Raw genomic sequence first — 20324 nt, forward strand, 5'->3', positions numbered from 1 at the left:
TGACATCCGCCAGTAATATTATGTGGTGTGTTTTTCCGTGGGTGTGCGCCGAGCGTTGCCGGAGGAGGAAAAGAGGGCCCTACTTACTACCAGTGACCTTTTAGCGCGGCCTGTCGGCTACCTTACTACTTTGTAGACTGGTGGCCCACAGAAGATCCCATGGGTCACCTTCCTTATTGTTCATTTTATTCTGATCCCATATCCACAGTAAAAGTAGTCTATCTACGTAACTGTCAAGCCCAGCGTCGGTTATGATGTAATTGTTGGCTGGGATCCATTTTCCTCGCCAATGGAACTACGTTCGGGGTCTGTGCTTTACTCTCTCTTTCGAGTCTCTCGTCCTCGGAGATTCAGTTCTCGTCCCTCCCTACCTTTGTGACATGGTTCCATGTGGTGATCTTCAGTTACTGTGTACTATACTATTCTTGGAGATGGGTGGCGAGTCTCGGACTATGCTCGGATATCTTACGGAGATACAATGGAAATCTGTTCCAGATATTATAACCTCTCTATTGCACGGGTCTGTCGTATATCCAACCTAGTGCTTTTGATGTAACATGAATAGCAGCTTCAAACCCGTTCATCTTCATGGGTCCGAAGTATAGGCAGGTCTGCCACGCGGGACCCATCACAGCGTACACGAAACAAGTCAAGACATCATTCTGTGCTGCGTAGACGCTGAAGCTTGGATCATAACAGGAGGAGCCAGTACATAGCCCATCCGATAACGGAAACACCCAGGCCATCCAAGAGGGAAGAGATAGTGAAACCATCTCAGTATGCCGGTGTGAAAAGAAAATAAAGAAACGCAACAGCAGCAGTGAAGTAATTCCGACAAGAATGGACAGGGTATCTATCGTATTCCTCGTACCTCAACCAGATCCTCGAAATTACAAACCAAATAATGTCATCAAGAGAAATCGAACCATTGCCGGGGCCGTGTATGCCCAAACCCAGACGACATTGCCGACAAGGAAAAATTTAGGATATCGTCAATGATATAACACACAAAGAAAAAGACAACAAACAAAGCACGTATATGGCGACAGGGTATCATTGCTCGGGAACTCGTGTATTATTCCCTATCCAACGAACGCCCCGTAGATTGATGCAAGCAATCCCAAACTCCGAATATGAGGCATGCGCTTGAGTAATGTATGCGAACAAGCGTACCTCATGCCACGCACCAGGCGCCGAAAAGACTGAAAAGACTGAATTCCGAACCGAAAGAAAGAAAGCCCCCTGTTGAGGGTTGAGACAAAGAAGTCAGACGAAGTGAAGTTTACGAGTGACGAAGGACGAAAAGAGCGTCGTGATTTGCCGAGCGGCAGGATTAGTAGCTCAATTTGACCTCGACGGCTGGACTGATGTTTCCCGATCCCGTAGCTGCTGCGGTCTCAAATGATGACGCCTCGGAAATCTCGACAACCATGTCTTGGCCGTCTGGGAGCTCGCGAACGACATCATCATCCACCATTATTTTTAGGCCGTTTTGCTTGACGTGGAGGACTCGTACAATGCGCTGAGGGTCGATGCGCTGCTTCATGGAGATCTTCTCCATTAGATCGCGAACCGTCCGTTCAGTCAGATAGACGGCCCGGTAATAGTCATCCGAACGCTGATCGTTGCGTGGGAATCGTACGTAGAAGCACGCGACTAGGACTGGGTCAGTTCGCGCAACTTTTTAAGGGTTACAAGCTTAACTTACTTGGCTTTACTGGACGCTCCGTGGGGGGTCGGTAAGTTGGGTCAATGTCTACCGCCTCTATGAATCCCATGGGCGCGCTACCGTCAGTCGAAGCCACTTTCGGTACTTTGACGGGATGCTTTAGTGTGACCTTGTCGCCCAGGACTTCAGAGCACGGGCGCGAGTTCTCTCGAGACGTGCTCAGGGATCCATGGTACGCCGAGTCATAGAACATGTTCGACTGGAGGTTGGTCGGGTGGCATGGCGAGTTTATTGAGATGCTACTGCTGGTGGGCGAAACGGCATGCAGGGATGCGCCATCAATACTGAAGCGGGATCCACGGCTGTTCTCCCGTTTGAGGAATTCCCGCGACTCGGGGAGCATGACAGGGAACAAGTCCGGGTCGTCTTGCTCCTCACCCCGCAATCCCAGAATGCTTACCGGTCGCGTTGACGTGAACATGTCTTGCATCAACGCGAGCTTCGCATGGAGATCGTCCTCCAAAGACATCTTGCCAGGGCCGTCCTGCGAGCCCATAGACCATGTCCGTTTGTGCTTGGTGATTTTGGCCGGGCGTGGATCGGCACCCTTGAGAGCAATGGAGCCATTGCTACGCTTGCGCTTCCCGTAGTTACCGGCGCCCATCTCGGCTTGAGCAATCTGTTGTCGAAGTTTCTCGATGGTCTTCTTGACATGAGCGACGTCGTTGGACAGCTTCCGCTCAGCACCATGGTCGCGGAAAAGCTTGACCTTGCAGTAGCACACCTCCGATTCTTTGCCCGAAGTTGAGCTCGTATCGTCAGGAGTGACCATCTCGGTCTTTGCGCACAATCTGACCGGAATACCCTTTACACCCTTGGAATGGCTAAAGTCCGTCGACAGAAAGTTGAATCGAACCGGAATCGAGCATTCCGAAACTCCGGTTGACGGGTTGAGTGTCCAGGTGACGCAGAAACCATCGAACGATGAGCTCTCGAGCTGGATTTGCCGGTTCTTCGTGTCTTCAATGCCGCCTTGTATGGGATCGACATATTCCACTGCTTGGAGCTTTCCGCCTCGTTGATGCGCTTCATTGGAACCCCGACCTTCCTTCCATAATTGCCAACAAGCAGCTGGCTTTGCCCTCTGCTCATCTTCCTGGAACGACACACGGATGAAGGTACGATATTTGATCGGTTGCGTGGTCATGGGCGGCGGAGTAGAATCAATCACGGATACTGAGTATGCCTGGCCTTTATTGAGATATGTGACTGGGATCTCGGCTTGATGGTTGATCATGGCTGTGGGAGCGCGCAAAGTGACATGATAGCGAAACCTGGACCGTCCAGCACGGTTAGCGATCGAACAAACATTATGAAAAGGGTGGAGCGCTCACGTTTCACCTGGGTTGTGGATGCTCGCTTGATCATCCTGGATTGTTGATGTAACGTAGTGAGAAGACGCATTACCCTGCATATCCACATCATTTAGAGAAAGTTCTTCAACAGATTCGTCCATGGCATCGTAACCTGCATCACTCTGAACGAAAGCACCGGGCGCAAATGCTGGCTGCTGAGCAAACGGTTGGGGGTTATGGAAGTGTGGCGGAATGTACTGCTGGTCGAAGTGATCGAGGCCCAAAGCTGCAGTACCGGGGTTGATGGTCGCCGCGGAGATCTGCTGCGGGAGAGAGAGCGGAGTAATCATGCTCAGACCCATGCCAGGGGTATGCAAATCTCCTGCTTGGCTGTGGTATACTGCACCCAGACCACCTGAGTTGGGAGTATAGTAGCCATGTGGCTGTAGTGGGTTTACATAAGAGACAGCGTTCGGGTCGACAAAAGGCGCTGCAAAACGCATATCTTCCGTGGCGCGGGGTGTAGGATCATTGAGCTTCATATCGTTGTTCATACTCAGTCTGGCGCAGGAATATCATGTTAGCTTTCGCCCAAAGATTTCTTCAAGCTCCAAAATAGTTAAACCAAGGATGAGAGTTTGAAAAAAAGGCAGATACTGTAAATGAAAAATGGCATATTTACCTAGCTGGGGTGATAGGTCCAATGGGCATCTGACCGAAGCGCGTGGCATTGCGGTGAGTGACTGGGGGAACAACGTCTGAGAAGGTTTTTTGGAATCTCTGGATGAGCTCGTCGTCTGGCTTCTGAGAATTCTTTCTGCAAGGGTGGTAGTCCGGTCAGCATGAGAATGGCGGGCGACTCGTCGGCAAAACGCAGCATCGGTATTCAGTATAGCGACGTACCTGTTGCGGAACATCATCGACACGGTCGGAGGTAGTGAATTACTTATTCCGTTGTGGTTTTCGACGGCGCTTGATGATTTATGGAGAGACGTGAAATCCAGGAGAAAACAAGGCGGCGTTAGAGGATGAAGGTGGCATTCGGATCGCCAAGCGCTATTCGATCCGGGCCTCGAAGTTATTCGGAGAGGGGAGGAAAGGGCGGTGGTTGTATGTATGTATACGTTTCCCGATCCGTTTTAGGAGTGTGAAAAAAAAAAAAAAAAAGCAGGTATTTCTGAACTGCGGCGGAAACGGCTCAAGTGTCACATCCCAATCACGGTCTAACGGGGGGGAATGGTAGCGATCGCAGGGATTGCGACCACAAAGTGGGCGGCTTCAAGATGATATCGAGGATCGCGAGGAGCGGAGACAAAGAGAGGAGGGGGTGGGAATAATTTGGGGAAGAGGTCCGAGTGGTATTCGAAGACGAGAACGGGTTTTGGCAGGTATTGGGTTTATAGCGGATGCGCCCCTTACTCGGAGATCATATGAGAGGCGGCGGTGGGAGAATGAGGACGACTGCAAAGGGAGAGAGGAAGAGAGAAGAGGAAAGAGGAGAGAGAGAAAAGAAGAAGAAGAAGAGGAGAGGAGAGGAAGCGACAGGCGAGAAAGAAGATACGTATGCCGTATAAAAATGTACAGGAATAGCGGGGAGGCGATAAATGGGTAAAAGAAAAAGAAAAAGAAAGAGGAAGGGGAAGTAGTACTTGAGGGCCCAAAGGAGGGGAGGAGAGAGTGTGGAAAAGAGGAAGGTGATGATGAATGTTGGGGGAGTCTGCTGGAACTAGACGGTAAGACAAGCCCCCAATAATAGTGCGGATGTAGGGTGGATATGGACGCTGAGAGGATGAAGCCGAGTACCTCTCAACTGGAGCAAAGCAATCCGAAAAGATTCAAGCAAGAGATTTCTTTTTTCTGTTCTTTTCTGGGATCGGAGGATTTGTGGAAAGAATGTGATAGTTATTAATAAAAGAAGAGAAAAAGGGACCACATGGGAGGCGTGGTGACGTGCAATAATAACGGTTGGTTGAGTGATAAAAAGCGCAAATGAGGTAGGTATGGAGGAAACCTTCCAGAAACTCTTCTGTCCCTTTCGGTGCTTTCTCTTTCTTTCTCTGTCGGTTCCTGCTATTCTTTTCCTCTATTTAAATCCACTTTTCTTTCCTTTTTCCCTAAATTCTTTTTTTCTTCTCCCTATTTTCTATTTTTTTTTTTTTTAATTCTCACAAATATACTTTTGGGAAAAGTAGATTAATCTCTGGGTCAGTCTCCGAGATGATTTTCTGGGTCGGACTCAACCAGAAGAGACCCAGGATCAGTGGGGAGGGTGTGAGGGGTGGTGTGGATCCGGTAAATAGTAATATCCCGTCGTATTACATCTGTATATTACCACTCGCATATACAGCTGTACTTTACGGTTTCTGTATTATACCACAACAATAACTACACCAGAACTACTTACTAGTTGTTATAAGCAGTGCTAGATAGCCAGCAAAGGTAGTATAGGGCTCCCAACCATTTCTGCCACATTTCAATAAATCCCCGACAATCATAATAACCTGTTCCTCGACATTCCAACCGTTCGGATCATCATATCTCCTTTGCTCGGTTATCCTGCCTTGTGAAACCAGTGCAGTCTGGACTCTAGCGAGTATAGTAGGCCCCAAGACCAATAATACACACTAGGTATAGAGGCCGCCACCACCTGCATCAATCACTAACACCGAAGCGACCACGATACGGCGTCAGTCCATACAATGGAACCGGGGCCAAGACGCCAATGAAGTGGGTTCGAGCCGATTTCCGATTTTCCAATGAACAGGCACATTTACTAAACTCGGGTCCTACGTCATCCTCCCAAGAAACAGAACACAGTAAGAGCAGTGCACTGACAGCCCCATGATAATGCAGAAAAAAGTCATTAACTTGCCATGCACCGTCGGCTATGGCCAGCCCTACACAATGCCTGGGACACTCCATGGGCGGTACCTTAGCAGTCAACAATCAGCCACAAATCTGTAAACCCATCCCCAAGCCAATGGTAACTCAGGCATCCATACAGATGTGGCAGTAGTGGTGCTTTTGAGTTGGACGTGCGTGTAAAAGTACATGCCTTCTCTCCCTACACAGTTAGGTTACTTAGATACCTATATCCTCTTTCAGTATCTATGGTGCGGCTGTGAACCGCGGTTATTCTGCACAGCGTACCGAATATTCACCTCAACAATTATGGCACTTGCTAATACACTTTGCCGACAAACACCCCTTCTCGTCATGGAAAGAAAAGGAAAAGGGAAAGAGATGGAACATTCCCGAGGCTGGCAGCGGAGGACAACAACAACAGCAGCAGCATCAACAGCTCACAACAACACTAATTCCGGTTTTGGAGGAAAGGGCATCTCCTTCCCCTCTTTCCTGTACATACGCGAGGGAGCTGCTGCTGCTGCTGCTTTGCTGCTCCTGTTACTATGCCCGCTCACTTCCCAGCCTCGCGAGTATCCGGTCGCGGGTCTGGAAGAAAGAGGTATCTAGAAGCATCTTTTGGTTTTTCCACCTTCCTCCCCAATTCGTCCACATTGAGTGGAGCCACCAAATTGACATTTAATTTAAGAGAAAAGAAAAAAAAGCGGACTATTGCCGAAGTAGGCATTCGGCCAGACCAATTCAGCCTATTGATCTGCAAGCGTTATCACATGGGCACCAGTGTCATTATATGATTGACGGTGTCCGCGTCCTGGGTAGGGTAGTAGCGCTCCTCCCACGGCCTATCTATCTATTCTGACAACGCATCTTTACTGAAATCAGTTCATACGGTCTGCGATTGGTCTCACCTTATCCCATACCGACATGGGACATGGAAAGTCAAAATAGGAAAGGGATGAGAGGGCAGATGAGATGGATCACACACATAATTGCGGGCAGCTGGGTTCCGGGCTGACTGACTGACTGGCTGGCCTTGGACAGTGGAGGATGCATATACATGGAGAAAAAGGACCGAGGTGGGTAAATATCTATCAATGCATGCTTGGAAGTGAAACATCCCGACTTCCTTAGCGACAGTTATGGAGTCGAAATGGAGTCGAAAGCTGGGCCGGGAGCTTATTCTGTCGTGCACGGGGTCTTACTGGGGAGGATCGAACCATGAAGCACCCGCCAACCATGGATATGGACAATCATGACACAAACCTGCGCCAAGCACAGACGCACAAGGTTTGGTTTCACACTGCTTGACGCTGCAGGTCAACATGAGCAAATAAAACTAACAATTTGGTAGATTTACGTCTCAGAGAATATCATTCTTCTCACCGACCAGAGCCATCGGACTCTACACTTTTTGTCGAGCCTCGACGGCTGATACTGTATCATACTGTGTACAGGGGTGGTATGAGAAATGTAAAGGGATGTAGGGCTAGACCGGCGCCGATTGCTTGGGATGATGTCCCGCCAATCAGAAACATGGGATGTCGGTCCCCGGGTCACATCGGACGGAGTTCCTCAGAACCTTATTACCTAAACAGCCGTGTCGTTGGCCTGGGGAATGCGAGAGTGACACTCCCGTAATTAACCTTAGTCAGCTGGGCTAGCACCCTCCTTACACACGATACTCAGCCAATACTAATTGGAAGACACCTGAAGAGAGCTAGAAGGCAGAAACGCTACTAAGGCACCGACCAAACGGAGCTCGTCCATGAACGCAGTGGTCTCCTAATCTACATGCCGACCATGGTCAGACGAAACCACCAAAACATAGAAATCTGTTTCCTCTTTCGAAGACAAGAAGCAACAAGTTACGTCATTTGTCTCAGGGGTACTGGGGGGAGAGAGGAGGAGGGGGCGCTGACAGTTCATGCCTGCCATCTGGAGGAATTTCAGAGCTGACGATTGCTACGGGTATAGTACCCTGGTTACCTGGAGTGGAAATGATAGGTTCGGTTTAGACAGAGTGTCGTGCGATAGAATTCATGGCAACGCTCGCTCTGATTCGTTGGACGACTGCTCCGAGTCAAGGGGAGGAAGATAGACCCGCCACATATGCACCAATCGCTGGTGGTTTCACGAAGACGGCCAGTCCCCAGATTACATCATAACATTCAGGAGTTCCTCTTTTCTTTTTTTTCTTTCTTATTGCTGCGCTGCTTACACAGTCACTAGCCAAATCCCTTTTGAGCTCTACTTTTTTCGGCTTTCCCCACCAGCATGCGCAGGTGCATTGCGCATCGCGCATTGCCGCATTTCTGCTTTGAGATATGGGGTAACTAAGTAGTAGTACTACTTTTGATTAACGTCATGGACGGGATCGGTCTAGACGCGATTAGCATAGCACAGCACAACGCACAACAGTACTAGATGAGATGATGTTATGCTACTATGTTATCAACAATGACTCAAGAGTCAATCCCGCAGATGCAATGCGACGCGATGCGATGCATCCTCTGTCCGATGATAAAACTAAGTCAATCCTGCCACTGACTCAGTCGGTGTAGACAGCACGCATGAGATGACAAGTAGTAGTAAGTACTAATTAATCCGTTTATTTTAGACCAGTCGTGATCCAGAGATCTTCAATGAGGTGTATATTGTGGCTGCTTTAGTATGTTTTGGACTCCGTCCTTCCCTTATCGCGGGGCCCATTCTCCCCCTGTCATGTTGTCGCTTATCTGTCTGTCACCGCCATGATGCTAAACTCATTGGATAGTGACTGTCAGGAGATTCTGTCATGTCGTTTAGAGAAACAGGTTTAAATTTGTGCTTGAAGCGATCTTCTGTTAGAGAGGACCACTAGTGATGTTAATGGCATTTGTTTAGTATCGTAGTATAACTTGCCATACTAGTAATGGTATGATAAACACACGAATAACCGAATCAAAGACCACAACAATAACAACCAAAATCACATAATAACCTCATATTCCTTCCCACAAAGCACCAAAGGAAAAACAAGCAGAACATGAAGAACTGCAAGCAGCAAGGCACACACACACACACACACCTACAACCCGTCTCTAAGCTCCTAACCACACAGTCCAACTATGTAGTACTACTCGACGAAGCAATCTTATTCGCGGAAGCTTCTTGCGCGGCTAACAATCCTTCAGTCAAATAAGTCATGTCATGCTGTATGACAACATACATGCTTGCTTACATCAACTACTATCTACTAACTACAACACCCCATAGTAGTACATAACAAAGAGAGAATCATGCCCGCATTCGGTATATTCATTGCATATGAGACCTGGACGAAATGAAGAAGATGGGAAAGAAAGTTTATACATACATGACAGATAGCAGCATACCTTGCCGAAATGACTGAAGAATTGCTACGATTGTTCATTATTCGTGGGTGATATTCCGAGAGAATTGAATTGAATACCAATTGATAAAAGAGAAATCAACAAAGAAAGGGAGAATAAATGGTTAGTAGTGCAGTCCTCCACACACGGGAGAACACAGTACTAAGTTACACAACCCAACCCGGGCAATCTTCCCACAACTGCCGAAGTAGTAGTAGAAACATACCACGAACCAAGAAACCACAACCACCAAAACTCCCAAGATCAATCCATCCATCCCTCTCATCCAGTGGATTCAAAATCCGGAATCTGGAACAACCTACCTTACCCGCTCAGCTCAGCCCAGCCCAATTAAGAAACAACAGGGGAATAAATAAATAAAAAAACGGCACGGATGGATAATCCGACGGACACGGGCCATATGAAGGGAAATGTGGATGCGAAGTTGTGGGTGGGTGTAAGTGGTTCGTTCGCAACCCGCCAAGTCAAGATTTCTTAGGTTACTTACTTAAGGGAATAATTGCATATATTCTCCGGAGGGGGAAAGGGGGATTATTACTGGTTGATTGAGGAAAATGATGGCTTGCATCATTCAAGGATTGAGAGGGTTAGTATGGTCCAATGCTTGTGGATATGTTGGATCATCATGGATGGAGTACTAGACTTACTAAAGTATCTACTTTTACCTACTAACTACTAGTGTATAATGTTGTCTGGGATGATGGAGAGAAAGAATGGGGTCGGTGGCGTTGAGGTAGGTGGATTGTCTCCTCTTCTCTCGGGTTCGGGTTTATCGCTGGTGAGTACTACTAGTATTGGGGTAGGTCGGTGGTATAGTAAGTAGTTGTATGATATTATGTACTGACGATGTATAGAGGCTGGTAAATGCTTTACGCTGTTTACAGAGATGGTTATGTTATTCAAATTAGTGTTTGGATTTCATTGTAGTAGAGCGGGATTACGATGTCAGCCATGACCAATTACTAACTACTCTGTATATTAAGACGGACGAAGAATAAACTTCAGCAGTTGAATGTAACCACAATAAGTAATAAATGAGATAACTCACAGAACACAGCCAAGTCGACTACTAGGTAGGGTACTTTTGTTAAACTCAGAAAGAAAGAAAGCAAAGCCCAGTAGGACGAAATACGTAAAAAAACTCAACCAACAACATCCAAAACACCAATACATTCATTACTTTTTATGAAACTCACCCGGCATTACCATCTCCGGCAATTGAAGCCACAAAAGCCCAGATGAGGCGAACAAGCAAGCAATGGGAAACAAGCGCCATCATGCATGACATGGATTCCCCAGTCAAATGTCAATCATCCAAATTAACTAACCACCATTACCATCCCCGCGGAGAGTAAAAAAAAGTCATCAGCCCACTAGATGAACAATGAAGTAAGCCACTAAGTTCTACTACTACTACTATGGCAGTGCGCTGCCACTTTTTCGCTCTGTTAATTCATATCCTATGAAGTTCATGATAAGGCGTGTGAGGCTGTGTGATCCATGGTTCCGATCGAATCAGAAGAGGTCACGCACTCCCGCTCTCTGCCGTGTCGGACGGCAGAGAAGAGAAATGATGGAGGGGGAGGAAGAGGAAGGGGAGGGGGAGGGGGTGAGATGCAGGGATGTTTTAGAGCGAGGGTGGCAAATATACTTAACTTGACTTAGTAGTGGAACTTTACTTCTTTCTTTCCTTTTCTTCCCGTCTGTCTGTCTGTCTGTCTGTCTGTCTGTCTGTCTGTCTGTCTGTCTGTCTGTCTGTCTGTCTGTCGGTTCGAACGGAAGCGGGATCGATCTACTGGTTGTCATTTGGGAATTAGATTGAATGAGTGATTGATTCGATCGATCGATGCGACGCGATGACTTTATCATTACGTGTTGAAGGATGGGATCAGAGATCATTCTTTTACTATCTAATTGATTACTTTTGTAACTGGCGTAGTGTTAAACCACTACTTGTGCCCGTGCTGAGATGGTGCAAAGAGTAAGCAGGTGAGACATTTTACTGAATGCGGGTAAACTAAGTGGTACTTACTATTTATGTAGATTCGGGATTCGGGATATGCTTAAAAAGTACCGACTTATAGGTATTTTCTTTTTACCCTTTAACTAGTTATTTGCCTCCATGATGATTAAGTAAAGTATGGCGTGCGCTTGGCGACCGGTATGTGCGTGATCATCTAGATACTTACTTCGTAGATCAGTGGGTGAGTGACAGGCAGACAGATACTTTATGTAAGTAAGTAGGTAGACGAGTTGGGGAGATCTACTGCTTACTTACTTGGTGACTTACATGATAGTTAGTCAGTCTATGGGTAAGGAGAGGCCCTATCGCTCACTTACTGAGCAGATCAAATCATTCCATAGTTCTATAATTATGATTATACTCGCTATACAATACGTACTTACACTCCGTAAGTACGCGAGCAGTATTCCATAACCTAGTGGCTACATACACTGCTATACATAGAGCAGAGGAAGAAAAAGAAGAAGAACCAGAAGATGAACCCCCAACCAAAAAAGGAAATACACACCATACCATCATAGGTAGGAAATTCAATTGAATTCCATCTCCATCCCCCCAAGGGAACTATTGTTCCATGGTTCATTGATAACTTGGGTGGTTCCATGAAACAAAATCTCCGGTCAGGTAGCAATACATACATTACATGTGACTGTAGATGTTATTGATCCCGTTTCGGGTAATAGCCTTTTCACCATGTAACTACTCTTACTCGGAATATAGATAGATTTGCAGATAGAGGAGAGACCACTACTTAGCAACTAACCTGGTAACTCTATTAATGTACTGTACCACCACGCGCTCCTTTAAAATTATCGCAACCGATTTTTCTGATAAATAATCCCATTGTGGCGTAGATAGTGACAGGACTAGTCCGTTTTACTTGGCTTTATTGATCCGTAAGGACAAAAAGTAAGTAAGTAAGCAACCCAACCCAGCCTTTCTTCTGCTTTTACAAATCTTGACCACTACTGCTGCTGCGATGATGATTTTCCCCTTGCGTGGAATCAATGTGGAATGTTCGAACGGTCGCGCTGGCCATGCTTGATTTGATGCCCAATCGATCAATTTAATCAGTGCCCAATCGATCATTTTTCTATCTTTTATTCTCCTTTGTCCTTGAGAAGAACACTTGCATACATAGTATACTATTAATACTGGTCCCTACAATACATACAGGCTTACCGAATTACCGGGAAGTACAATGTAACTTAAACAGAGGGTGAGTTGCTATAGTTAGTATACCTAGTCAGTTCTATCTACAATAACTATAGAGAGGGAGTAAGTAGTAGTAGATAGATAGATAGATAGAGAGAGTAAACTGTTATCTAGATACTCCGTACTCCGTTCATACCTCACCTCACATCAATGGCCATCCAAATATACCCTCCCATCAAAATAACAACCCCCAACCTCACCAAGTTACACTCTACCAGCAGAGCAAACCCTTCCCCCAGAGTTGTACATAACCACGAACCCAAGTAACTACACCAATCCCAAAGAAGTAAAAGAAGCAGCAGCAAGCTTTGACAGCCATCCGCCCCCCAAGCTACACAAGTACACACCACAGTCAAGTAACTAGCAGTGTGTAAGTAAGTATGAACCTCCATCCCGCACAGACACCCACCCATCCATCCATCCACATCCATACCCTCAACGAGTCCTACTCGATCCATCCAGCCATCCATCATCTACTATACTAGTCCCATGAAGGAAGGAGCACAAGATGTAACCAAGCTAAAGCCCGCCAACATGTAACGCGACAAAAGTCTCTCATATTCTAAACTAAGTACGTTACACAACTTACACTACTACGACTCTACATCGAGAAAGAAAAGAAAGTAAGGTTTCCCACCAAGCAACGGGAAACATAAGAAGACAGAAAGAGGTGGGGGATGGAGGGGGCGCAGGGCAGGTGACACACGCACACACGGAGGGTATTATTCCTTATTCCAAATGCTAACTACTAATCCACCCAACGCCACCCCATCATTCAGCATACTTGGCTGACTGGATGGCGTTCGGTATGGCTGACACGGGCCAGAACCATTGGTTGAGAGAGCCAAGGGACTAGGTAGGGTACCTGACGCCGTGGCTGAACCATAAGGCTGATGATGGGGGAGGGCGATCAAAATCACAGCGAAGGTAGGTATACCAAGACGTAAAAAAAAAAACTAAGGGGGTGGCCACTACTTACTCCCACTTTATCAAAGAAAAAGAAAAGAAAAGAAAGGAGGGTAAAAAAAGAAAAGGTTGATTGATCGACGCGACTAGAGCAAGTAAGTAATAGCATTAGCTGTACAGGAGGTTGCAGAGTTAGGTTCACACCGGTTGAAACTAAAAGGGGTAGTAGGTACTAAGTAGGTAGAACTGTAGGGGACGTGTGAATATGTATGTCAATGGATGGATAATTCATTGGAAGAAGCAATAGGTGGCAAGGTGAGGGATATTTGGATTAGAGTGAGAGATTTCGAGAATTGTTCTAGTCACTGACCGTCCATGACAATGTAGAGTGTGTTTGCAATATGGTTCAGGTAGCTCGTGGTCTGTTCCATTCAGGACGCATTGTACTGTCCCGACAAAGAGTTCGCGATCCCCAATCCTAGCTAGATGCAAGTCATACAAAGGTATGATCGGTCCCGATGCTATGCATACCATCCGTTGCGATCGCGATCTGTCCCATCTGTTGCGTTGCGATAGAGTGCAGCGAAGCTTTACTGAATCGTCAGTCACTTAATGAGAAGCAGGTGATCTGTCACGGCTATGTCCTATCTCCGATGCATCTTGCCGCCGTCAGTCGTTCTCGTTCTCTTTCAGAAGGGCCTGCCTATCGGTCAAACATCTACAGCTATCACTTCAAATGGACGAATCAAGTGCCATTACTGGCATGCAATTATCTATGGGCCATTCGGCCAACTATCAATTATGTCCCCTAAACAAATATGTCCCCAGTATGAATCGCCATGATCCAAGTCCCGCTTATTTCATGGCATGCACCGTGTGCCGACCCGTTCCATATATTCAGTAACAGTCCCTCGGCACAATGCTCGAACCGGCAAAGAGAAAGAGAAAGAAGAAGTGACAAAAGAAACGACAAGGAATGAAAGCCACCGCAACTCCCGGGCGCCGCCCAATGTAGACAGTCAAGACTCAGATGGCAAGCAGACAAGAAGAAACAAGAAATGTAATAACCTATAGACACGTGCGCGCTCAGGCGCGGGGCAGTTAGACTGTGCTGCTTCAGTCTGCATGATTCCGCTCGATGATCGGCCTTGCGGATGGCCAACAGAACTTCGAGCTGGACCGAACTGCAGGTGACATCAGACGCAAGCGCTTATGAATTCATGTGCACATCCATTCGGTGAATGGCATAAGACGCATGCCCAAGTTGAGTGATATGATTTTGCTGAAACCTCCTTCGAGGTCAGGGCCAGGTGCTGCAAGGCAAATTAAGTATGGTCATGATCAGACAAGCGATGAAGCATAGGTAACACTATGGTTAGCATGCAATGATCAATGCATGATCACCAGTGAGAAGCCGTCGATCCAGGGTCCGCTGGTGCCGGAAATGCCGGCAATTTTGTACCCAAGTGGGGGGATCAGAGTGTACCTGAACTTTCATTAGTAAAGCGGTCCTAATCCCAAGGGCAGTAACGGGATTCTTCATACCCTGAGCCTCCCGAGGCGTTTCCATAAATGCCAGACTTCCTGCCCTGGCTGGTCAAAATCTCGATGCCATCAACCCACGCTCCAGCGCGAACGTAGAATCCAAGTATGATTTCGCCTCTCCGGGTATCTGTCAACGGTTAGACCATGTCCGAGCGTGATTCTTTCAGGATTCTAACAATAAACTCACCGAGGACAAAATCATCAGGCTTCCCACCACGATTGCCGAAAAGCTGACCGGTAGCATCCTCGTAGAAGAACTCCAGACCATAGAGCGCATTATCGTGATATATCCGAATAGAGGTAAGGATCTTAGTCGACGACGCAGAGGCACAGTCAAGCAGCAGCTGCTCTGGTTCACTACCTTCGAGCTGCGAAAGCCCCACTTTGTTCCCTCTGTACCCGGTCTGACTTTTGGGAAGCTTGACCAAGTTCTGCTTCGACTTCAGGTTGCTGACCGAGTCAATGTTGTGACTCCCGAGGGCGCCAGAGTAGACGACCACGCGGATAGACTTCTTTTTCTCTTTCTCAGTGCCATACACGCGTTGTCGCAGTTCGCTTTCCGTTACCGTCACCTGCCTTGGTAGCCCGTTGCTGCTCGACTCGCTGTTCAAGTATTCGATAAAGTTGTGGCATACATTGTCGCCTTCAGCGTAGAGTTCCATGAATGCGATACCCGTCGAGGCAGTAAACACGATTTTACCATTCTCCACAGGCCAAACCGAAACGCTATCGTCCGAGCCCACAGGAGCATCGCCAGGAAGTCGGAAGCAGGGGTGGAACCGAAAACGTAAAGCGTCGAGCCGATGCCAGCTACACTCATCTTGAGGCAAGCACAATTTGAGGCCCTGCGTCTTCGTCCGAGTCGCAAAAGGTTCACGTGTAAGGAAAGTCCGATTAAGACGAACATAGTCCCTGAGCATGATCCCCGACTCCTGATGTGGACATCCAAAGAGGTGTCCGACTTCATGGAGATGAGCACCAATACCGATATTGGCGGCTTCCCAGCTGGAACCGCCCTCGCCGGAATCGTTAGCCACATAGTCTGTGTCAGTCCTGGTGCAGTCCGACAAGGCGTCGACAACATCCTCCAAGCTGGTGGGATAGCTCTGCAGGCTGTGGGAGCCAAATATCGCCAGTTTGAGATCCCCGGTGCCTGAACCCAGAGCGGCGTGGCCAGTGATGGTTTGGGTGCCTACATCCCAATGAGAGTCGAGAAGCAAGACCGAGACGTACTGCTTCTGACCGGGTCGGAGACGGAAATGGTCTTTCACCGCATCTCGTGCGATGCGGAACAGCTCATCCTTGTGGGTAGCAGAGTCATTCTGCTGGGCGAGATTAAGATCTCTGAGCTCTGCGACCGTCTTGTCGGTCCGGACAACGTGGACTTTGGCCTCGTTTCGCATCTGGCCATTGATGGCATCGCGGCGGCTCAAAGTGCCTGCTTGCCATTCTTCTTCGAACCGGAAACACCGACGGCCAAAGTTGTTACGGAACATCTGTTCACTAGTGAATGCCTGCCAAAGGTACGCCGCCATGCGGTACTTTTGGATCGCAGTTTCGAGACCATTTCCTTCACGCTGTTGTCTCTCGGGCACGGCGTCGAATGTCCCATCGGAGTCCTTTCCAAGCAGAACAACCAGGTGCAAAGGCGGCGTATTAACCAAGGGAAGATAGTTGATACAGATATACGACGTATGGACAGTCTGATGCGCACTGCCGGAGGAATGTTTGGCTGTGACAAAGTCGAAGCGCAGGCGATTCGGGCCGGGAACGAGGTGCACCAGGGTCTTGAAGTGAGCAGATGTAACGGGCCACGGGACCGAGGGGAAGCTGTCCTGATGGTGGGAAACCGTTACAGTTCCGTCCAGCGGATGTTGTCTTGGGTCTCCTATTTGGCCATACACCAGCAGAACCTTTTGATGGACCTATCGGCGAGTAATGCAAGTCAGCTTTATTGCACCAATCGGTCTAGTAGCCATAATCAGAGAATATAGAGTAGCGAAGGAGTACAAACCCAAGAGTTATCGGAGATAGAAATGATCCTCGGCGCATAAGGAGAGGAGGGAGTAGGCGACCGCACAGCCCCATTGACAGACATATTACTGCCAAACTGCAGAGAGCAATCAAGTGGTCAGCCGAGGAACCGCACCCAGTGTGGGTCTGACTTACATAGGCGCTATTCCGCTGCGACGGAGCTGTGAGAAGACCAGGGCGTTGGGGAGGCGCAGAAAGAGGGGAAACAGCGTTGTTGGAGGTGCCGTTGCTTTCGCTAAGGGATGGTAGATTAGGAGAAGAGAGAGTTGGCTTGATTGATGAGGGTGGAGTGAGAGAGCTGTAGGAGGCTGTTTCAAGCGTGGATGATGATTTTCCCGAAGTCATATCCCCATTGGACTGAGACTCGTTGGACTTTGTCTCTGGTGCCGACTTGCTGGGGTGAAAGTTGGCTTTCGAGCGACGACGAAGCTGTTTGAACAACGGCATGATGGGTGGTGTTGTTGGTTGCTGTTGCTGCTATCGAAGAAGGAAGAAGGTCGGAGGGCAGTGGTGGATGGGGCAGTAAGTATACCGGAGAAGGCAAGAGTGACCTTGCCTCGTTTTGCCTTCTTCAGGAGGAATGAGCTGGACTCTTCCAATGGAGAAAACCAGGTAGAAAGTGATCTGCCAGGGATAGATGAACGAGCGACTGCGATTCCAACGCTTATTTCTTTTTCTTCTGGTGTTAACGGTTTCTCAGTTACTTTTTTTTTCTTCTTTTCTTTTGTTATTTTTAACGAGAGATTCGTGGACAGCTCAGCGTTGACGACAACGAGAAGATCGGAGAAAGAGGAGAGCGACCGTTTGCGGCAGCGAGTGACGAACGAATGGCAGAGGCACCCCGCATCAACCAGAGTGGCATCCAGGAACCGGGCGAGGGTGAAAGTATAAACGAGAGGAAAGGCTGGAATGGAATGGAACGTCAAGTGACAATTGACTTAGCGGTAGTCCATTTAGCGAGTTGGCAGGAAGGATGAAGTGGAATGATTGGGGATAGAAAAAAAAATTAAGAAATAAAAAAAATTCAGGAATGATCCTAGAAACAAGGAACGAGGGACTTTCCGAGGGGAAGAGGGAGAAAAGAGGGGAGGGAGAGAGAGAGGGGGGGCAGGACCGGCAGAAGGGGGGGAGAAGGGAAAAGGTAAAAAAAAAAAAACAAAATAGGGAAAATAGGGAAAAGGAACAAACGAGAATAATTAATTGGCAAAAAGTAGCAAGCAAGCAAGCAGGCAAGCAAGCATGGAGACAGAGAGAGAGTGTGTGAGTGAGAGAGAAATCAGGATGGAGTCGATTAGTGCCTGGACTAAGAGCTAATCGCGAACAATAATGTCATTGGTATGTGAGACAGCAAATAATAATGCAATCTCACCTGTCTCTAATCGGCGTAGGCGAAGGACCTAGATCCAGTTACTCCTTTCGAACCCAAAGCTTGTTCTGTTCTTTTCTTGTCTCATTGCGTGGCTTGAATTTAGTGAGCCAGTTAGTTACATACTACGACTCTCCGCTTGGTTGGTGGTTACTGTCTTCGGTTGAAGCAAGATCTGACCACTAATATCATGAACTAAACTCGGCTGAACGACATTGATTATCGGCTCATCTTCCCTTCCAGCCTCTAGCTGTTCCCACCTACGTAGAGAAAATCAAATCGAACCCGATCATCGGTCTTCGGGGAGGCAAGATTGTTTCCAAAAAAGCAACACACAAAAGCCATTCCCGTCCCGTTTCAAGGTAACAGTGTGAGAGGTATACAGTGTTGAGAGTGATTAATATGGCACCTCTCTCTCTCTCTGGCTTATTACCCACGATGATGATGATAATAATAATACAAATTATCGTTCTAAATATACTAATATAATAATGACGATGGTAATAATTAACACCAATTTATAGAATGGAAAAAAGAAAAGGAAAAAAAAAAAGTAAAATTGGTCCAGGCACTAAAAAAACGCAACTGCCACTCTTGCAGTGGGGCGCATCCAGCTGCAGCTTCTTGTCCGTTGCGAATAGACAAGGATGTGTTACGTAGGCTGGCGGCCACTGGCCAACGGGCGGGAAGAGATAGCCTTCTTGGTTTCACCGTCTCACCACCCGAGACGGTGGAGCCAAGACGATCGCCGGCTATATTTGTCTCCGTTGGCGGTGCTTGCTAGCTACTTTGTTAGCCTCTGCATCACACTTGCTCCTGCGTGCTGACTAGAAATGTCCAGTCGTTGTCTCCAGCAAGTCAAATTTGCCCCCTCCTCCCCTCCCTCCCCCAATCCTATCCCCTCTTTCCCCCCCAAATGGGGCTTTTATCTGACCCTTAATGACCCTGGAGGGTTATCTGCTCCCGGAGTAACTTGGAGTCTCAAATTTCAGGGTAGACCGGGCCCTCTGCAGGATGGCGAAAAGGGGGTACGTAGATAAGGAAAAAAAAGATTTCTAGTCAAAATTGGCGAGGATGATAACTAGCTAAAAGATAGGGACCGCGCAAGAGTCAATGCTTTTGTAGGGAGAAGAACTTGGGACCCCTTAAGTCTCACCAACACTAAAGGAGTAAAACCAAGAGTCTTATGTCCCCAGCACGTCCAGTGGAAAAGAGCATGGGACTGCGAGGACGGTACCAAGAACTTCGTCCCATGCACACACAAACAAGTAACTAATTAGAAGTTGGCATCGGCGTTTGGTTGACATTGTTCTAATTATGTTTTTATCCTCTTTGCCCCTCCCCCTCTCTTCCTCTTCCCTTTTCTTTCTGCGTGAACCATGTTACAGAATTCAATCAGACTTCCCGTTTCCATGATGATGGCTTCCATGATTGCTTCGATGGATTTCTGCAACACGGAGTATCTCCGGCACTGAGTAAAGTACTAGACTAGCAGAGAAGGAAAATAAAAGGATGCCAGAGCCCCAACCACCCAACTACCAAAGGACTAGTATCTAGTTAGTGTAGTGGTGGTGCCTTCGGGGGTCGTCATCCCCTCTCCCCTTTCCTTATCAGCCACAGCTGCCAGTTTGCCTGGAAGGCCTGAGATTACCCGGAAGGGTTTAGACCCTGCAGCAAGAGACGGGGCCAGTCCGCATGAAGCAGAAATCCAGATCCATCCATCCCCAAACCTGGATGGATCCTGCTAATATCTCTCCCCGTTAGTACTATCTCGTTGGCTTCCTTGGGGGCTGAGAGTCGGCGCCGGAGCCTGCCACCTCTTCTGTCCCTTATCACACGCTCCCAAGTTGCTCGGACTGATTCGCTCCAACGCAATGTCATCATCCGTCCAAATCCTCGCGAATCTTCTGCTGCTCTGCATATCTCATGACTTCGGCATTGCTGTTTTGGTTCT

The 20324-nt window shown here is 47.8% G+C and overlaps 4 protein-coding genes across 4 annotated transcripts; 2 read left to right on the forward strand and 2 right to left on the reverse strand.

Moving 5' to 3' along the window:
• Positions 1-1581: 1581 nt before the first annotated feature.
• Positions 1582-4007, reverse strand: BO88DRAFT_400635 (grainyhead-like protein). The gene is made up of 3 exons (XM_025705629.1): positions 3707-4007; positions 3064-3585; positions 1582-3003 (listed from the first exon to the last, which is right to left on the reverse strand). Exons 1-3 carry the CDS (start codon positions 3733-3735, stop codon positions 1692-1694), a joined length of 1863 nt encoding a protein of 620 aa, XP_025568770.1. The 5' UTR covers positions 3736-4007; the 3' UTR covers positions 1582-1691.
• A 1093-nt stretch (positions 4008-5100) lies between these two features.
• Positions 5101-5428, forward strand: BO88DRAFT_400636 (uncharacterized protein). Its single transcript, XM_025705630.1, has one exon. It carries the CDS (start codon positions 5242-5244, stop codon positions 5407-5409), a length of 168 nt encoding a protein of 55 aa, XP_025568771.1. The 5' UTR covers positions 5101-5241; the 3' UTR covers positions 5410-5428.
• A 632-nt stretch (positions 5429-6060) lies between these two features.
• Positions 6061-6921, forward strand: BO88DRAFT_400637 (uncharacterized protein). Its single transcript, XM_025705631.1, has 2 exons — positions 6061-6756; positions 6875-6921. Exon 1 carries the CDS (start codon positions 6196-6198, stop codon positions 6496-6498), a length of 303 nt encoding a protein of 100 aa, XP_025568772.1. The 5' UTR covers positions 6061-6195; the 3' UTR covers positions 6499-6756; positions 6875-6921.
• Positions 6922-14814: 7893 nt separating this feature from the next.
• BO88DRAFT_327248 (zinc metalloproteinase family protein) lies at positions 14815-17451 on the reverse strand (the record flags this gene model as incomplete). Its single annotated transcript, XM_025702503.1, has 5 exons — positions 14815-14911; positions 14971-15097; positions 15158-16895; positions 16985-17080; positions 17140-17451. 5 exons carry the CDS (start codon positions 17449-17451, stop codon positions 14815-14817), a joined length of 2370 nt encoding a protein of 789 aa, XP_025568773.1.
• Between the last annotated feature and the right edge of the window lie 2873 nt (positions 17452-20324).

Source organism: Aspergillus vadensis (genome assembly GCF_003184925.1).
Source record: "Aspergillus vadensis CBS 113365 unplaced genomic scaffold BO88scaffold_1, whole genome shotgun sequence".
Lineage (NCBI taxonomy): Eukaryota > Fungi > Ascomycota > Eurotiomycetes > Eurotiales > Aspergillaceae > Aspergillus > Aspergillus vadensis.

What these genes read in the sequence shown, in the direction of transcription:
- BO88DRAFT_400635 (XM_025705629.1), bottom strand. Translation starts at nt 3,735, where the DNA reads ATGCCCATTGGACCTATCACCCCAGCTAG. An exon ending in GGACCTATCACCCCAGCTAG is followed by an intron (nt 3,586 to 3,706) that starts GTAAATATGCCA and finishes TTCCTGCGCCAG; the next exon opens with ACTGAGTATGAACAACGATA. An exon ending in ATCCACAACCCAGGTGAAAC is followed by an intron (nt 3,004 to 3,063) that starts GTGAGCGCTCCA and finishes TGGACGGTCCAG; the next exon opens with GTTTCGCTATCATGTCACTT.
- BO88DRAFT_400637 (XM_025705631.1), top strand. Translation starts at nt 6,196, where the DNA reads ATGGCACTTGCTAATACACTTTGCCGACAAACACCCCTTCTCGTCATG.
- BO88DRAFT_400636 (XM_025705630.1), top strand. Translation starts at nt 5,242, where the DNA reads ATGATTTTCTGGGTCGGACTCAACCAGAAGAGACCCAGGATCAGTGGG.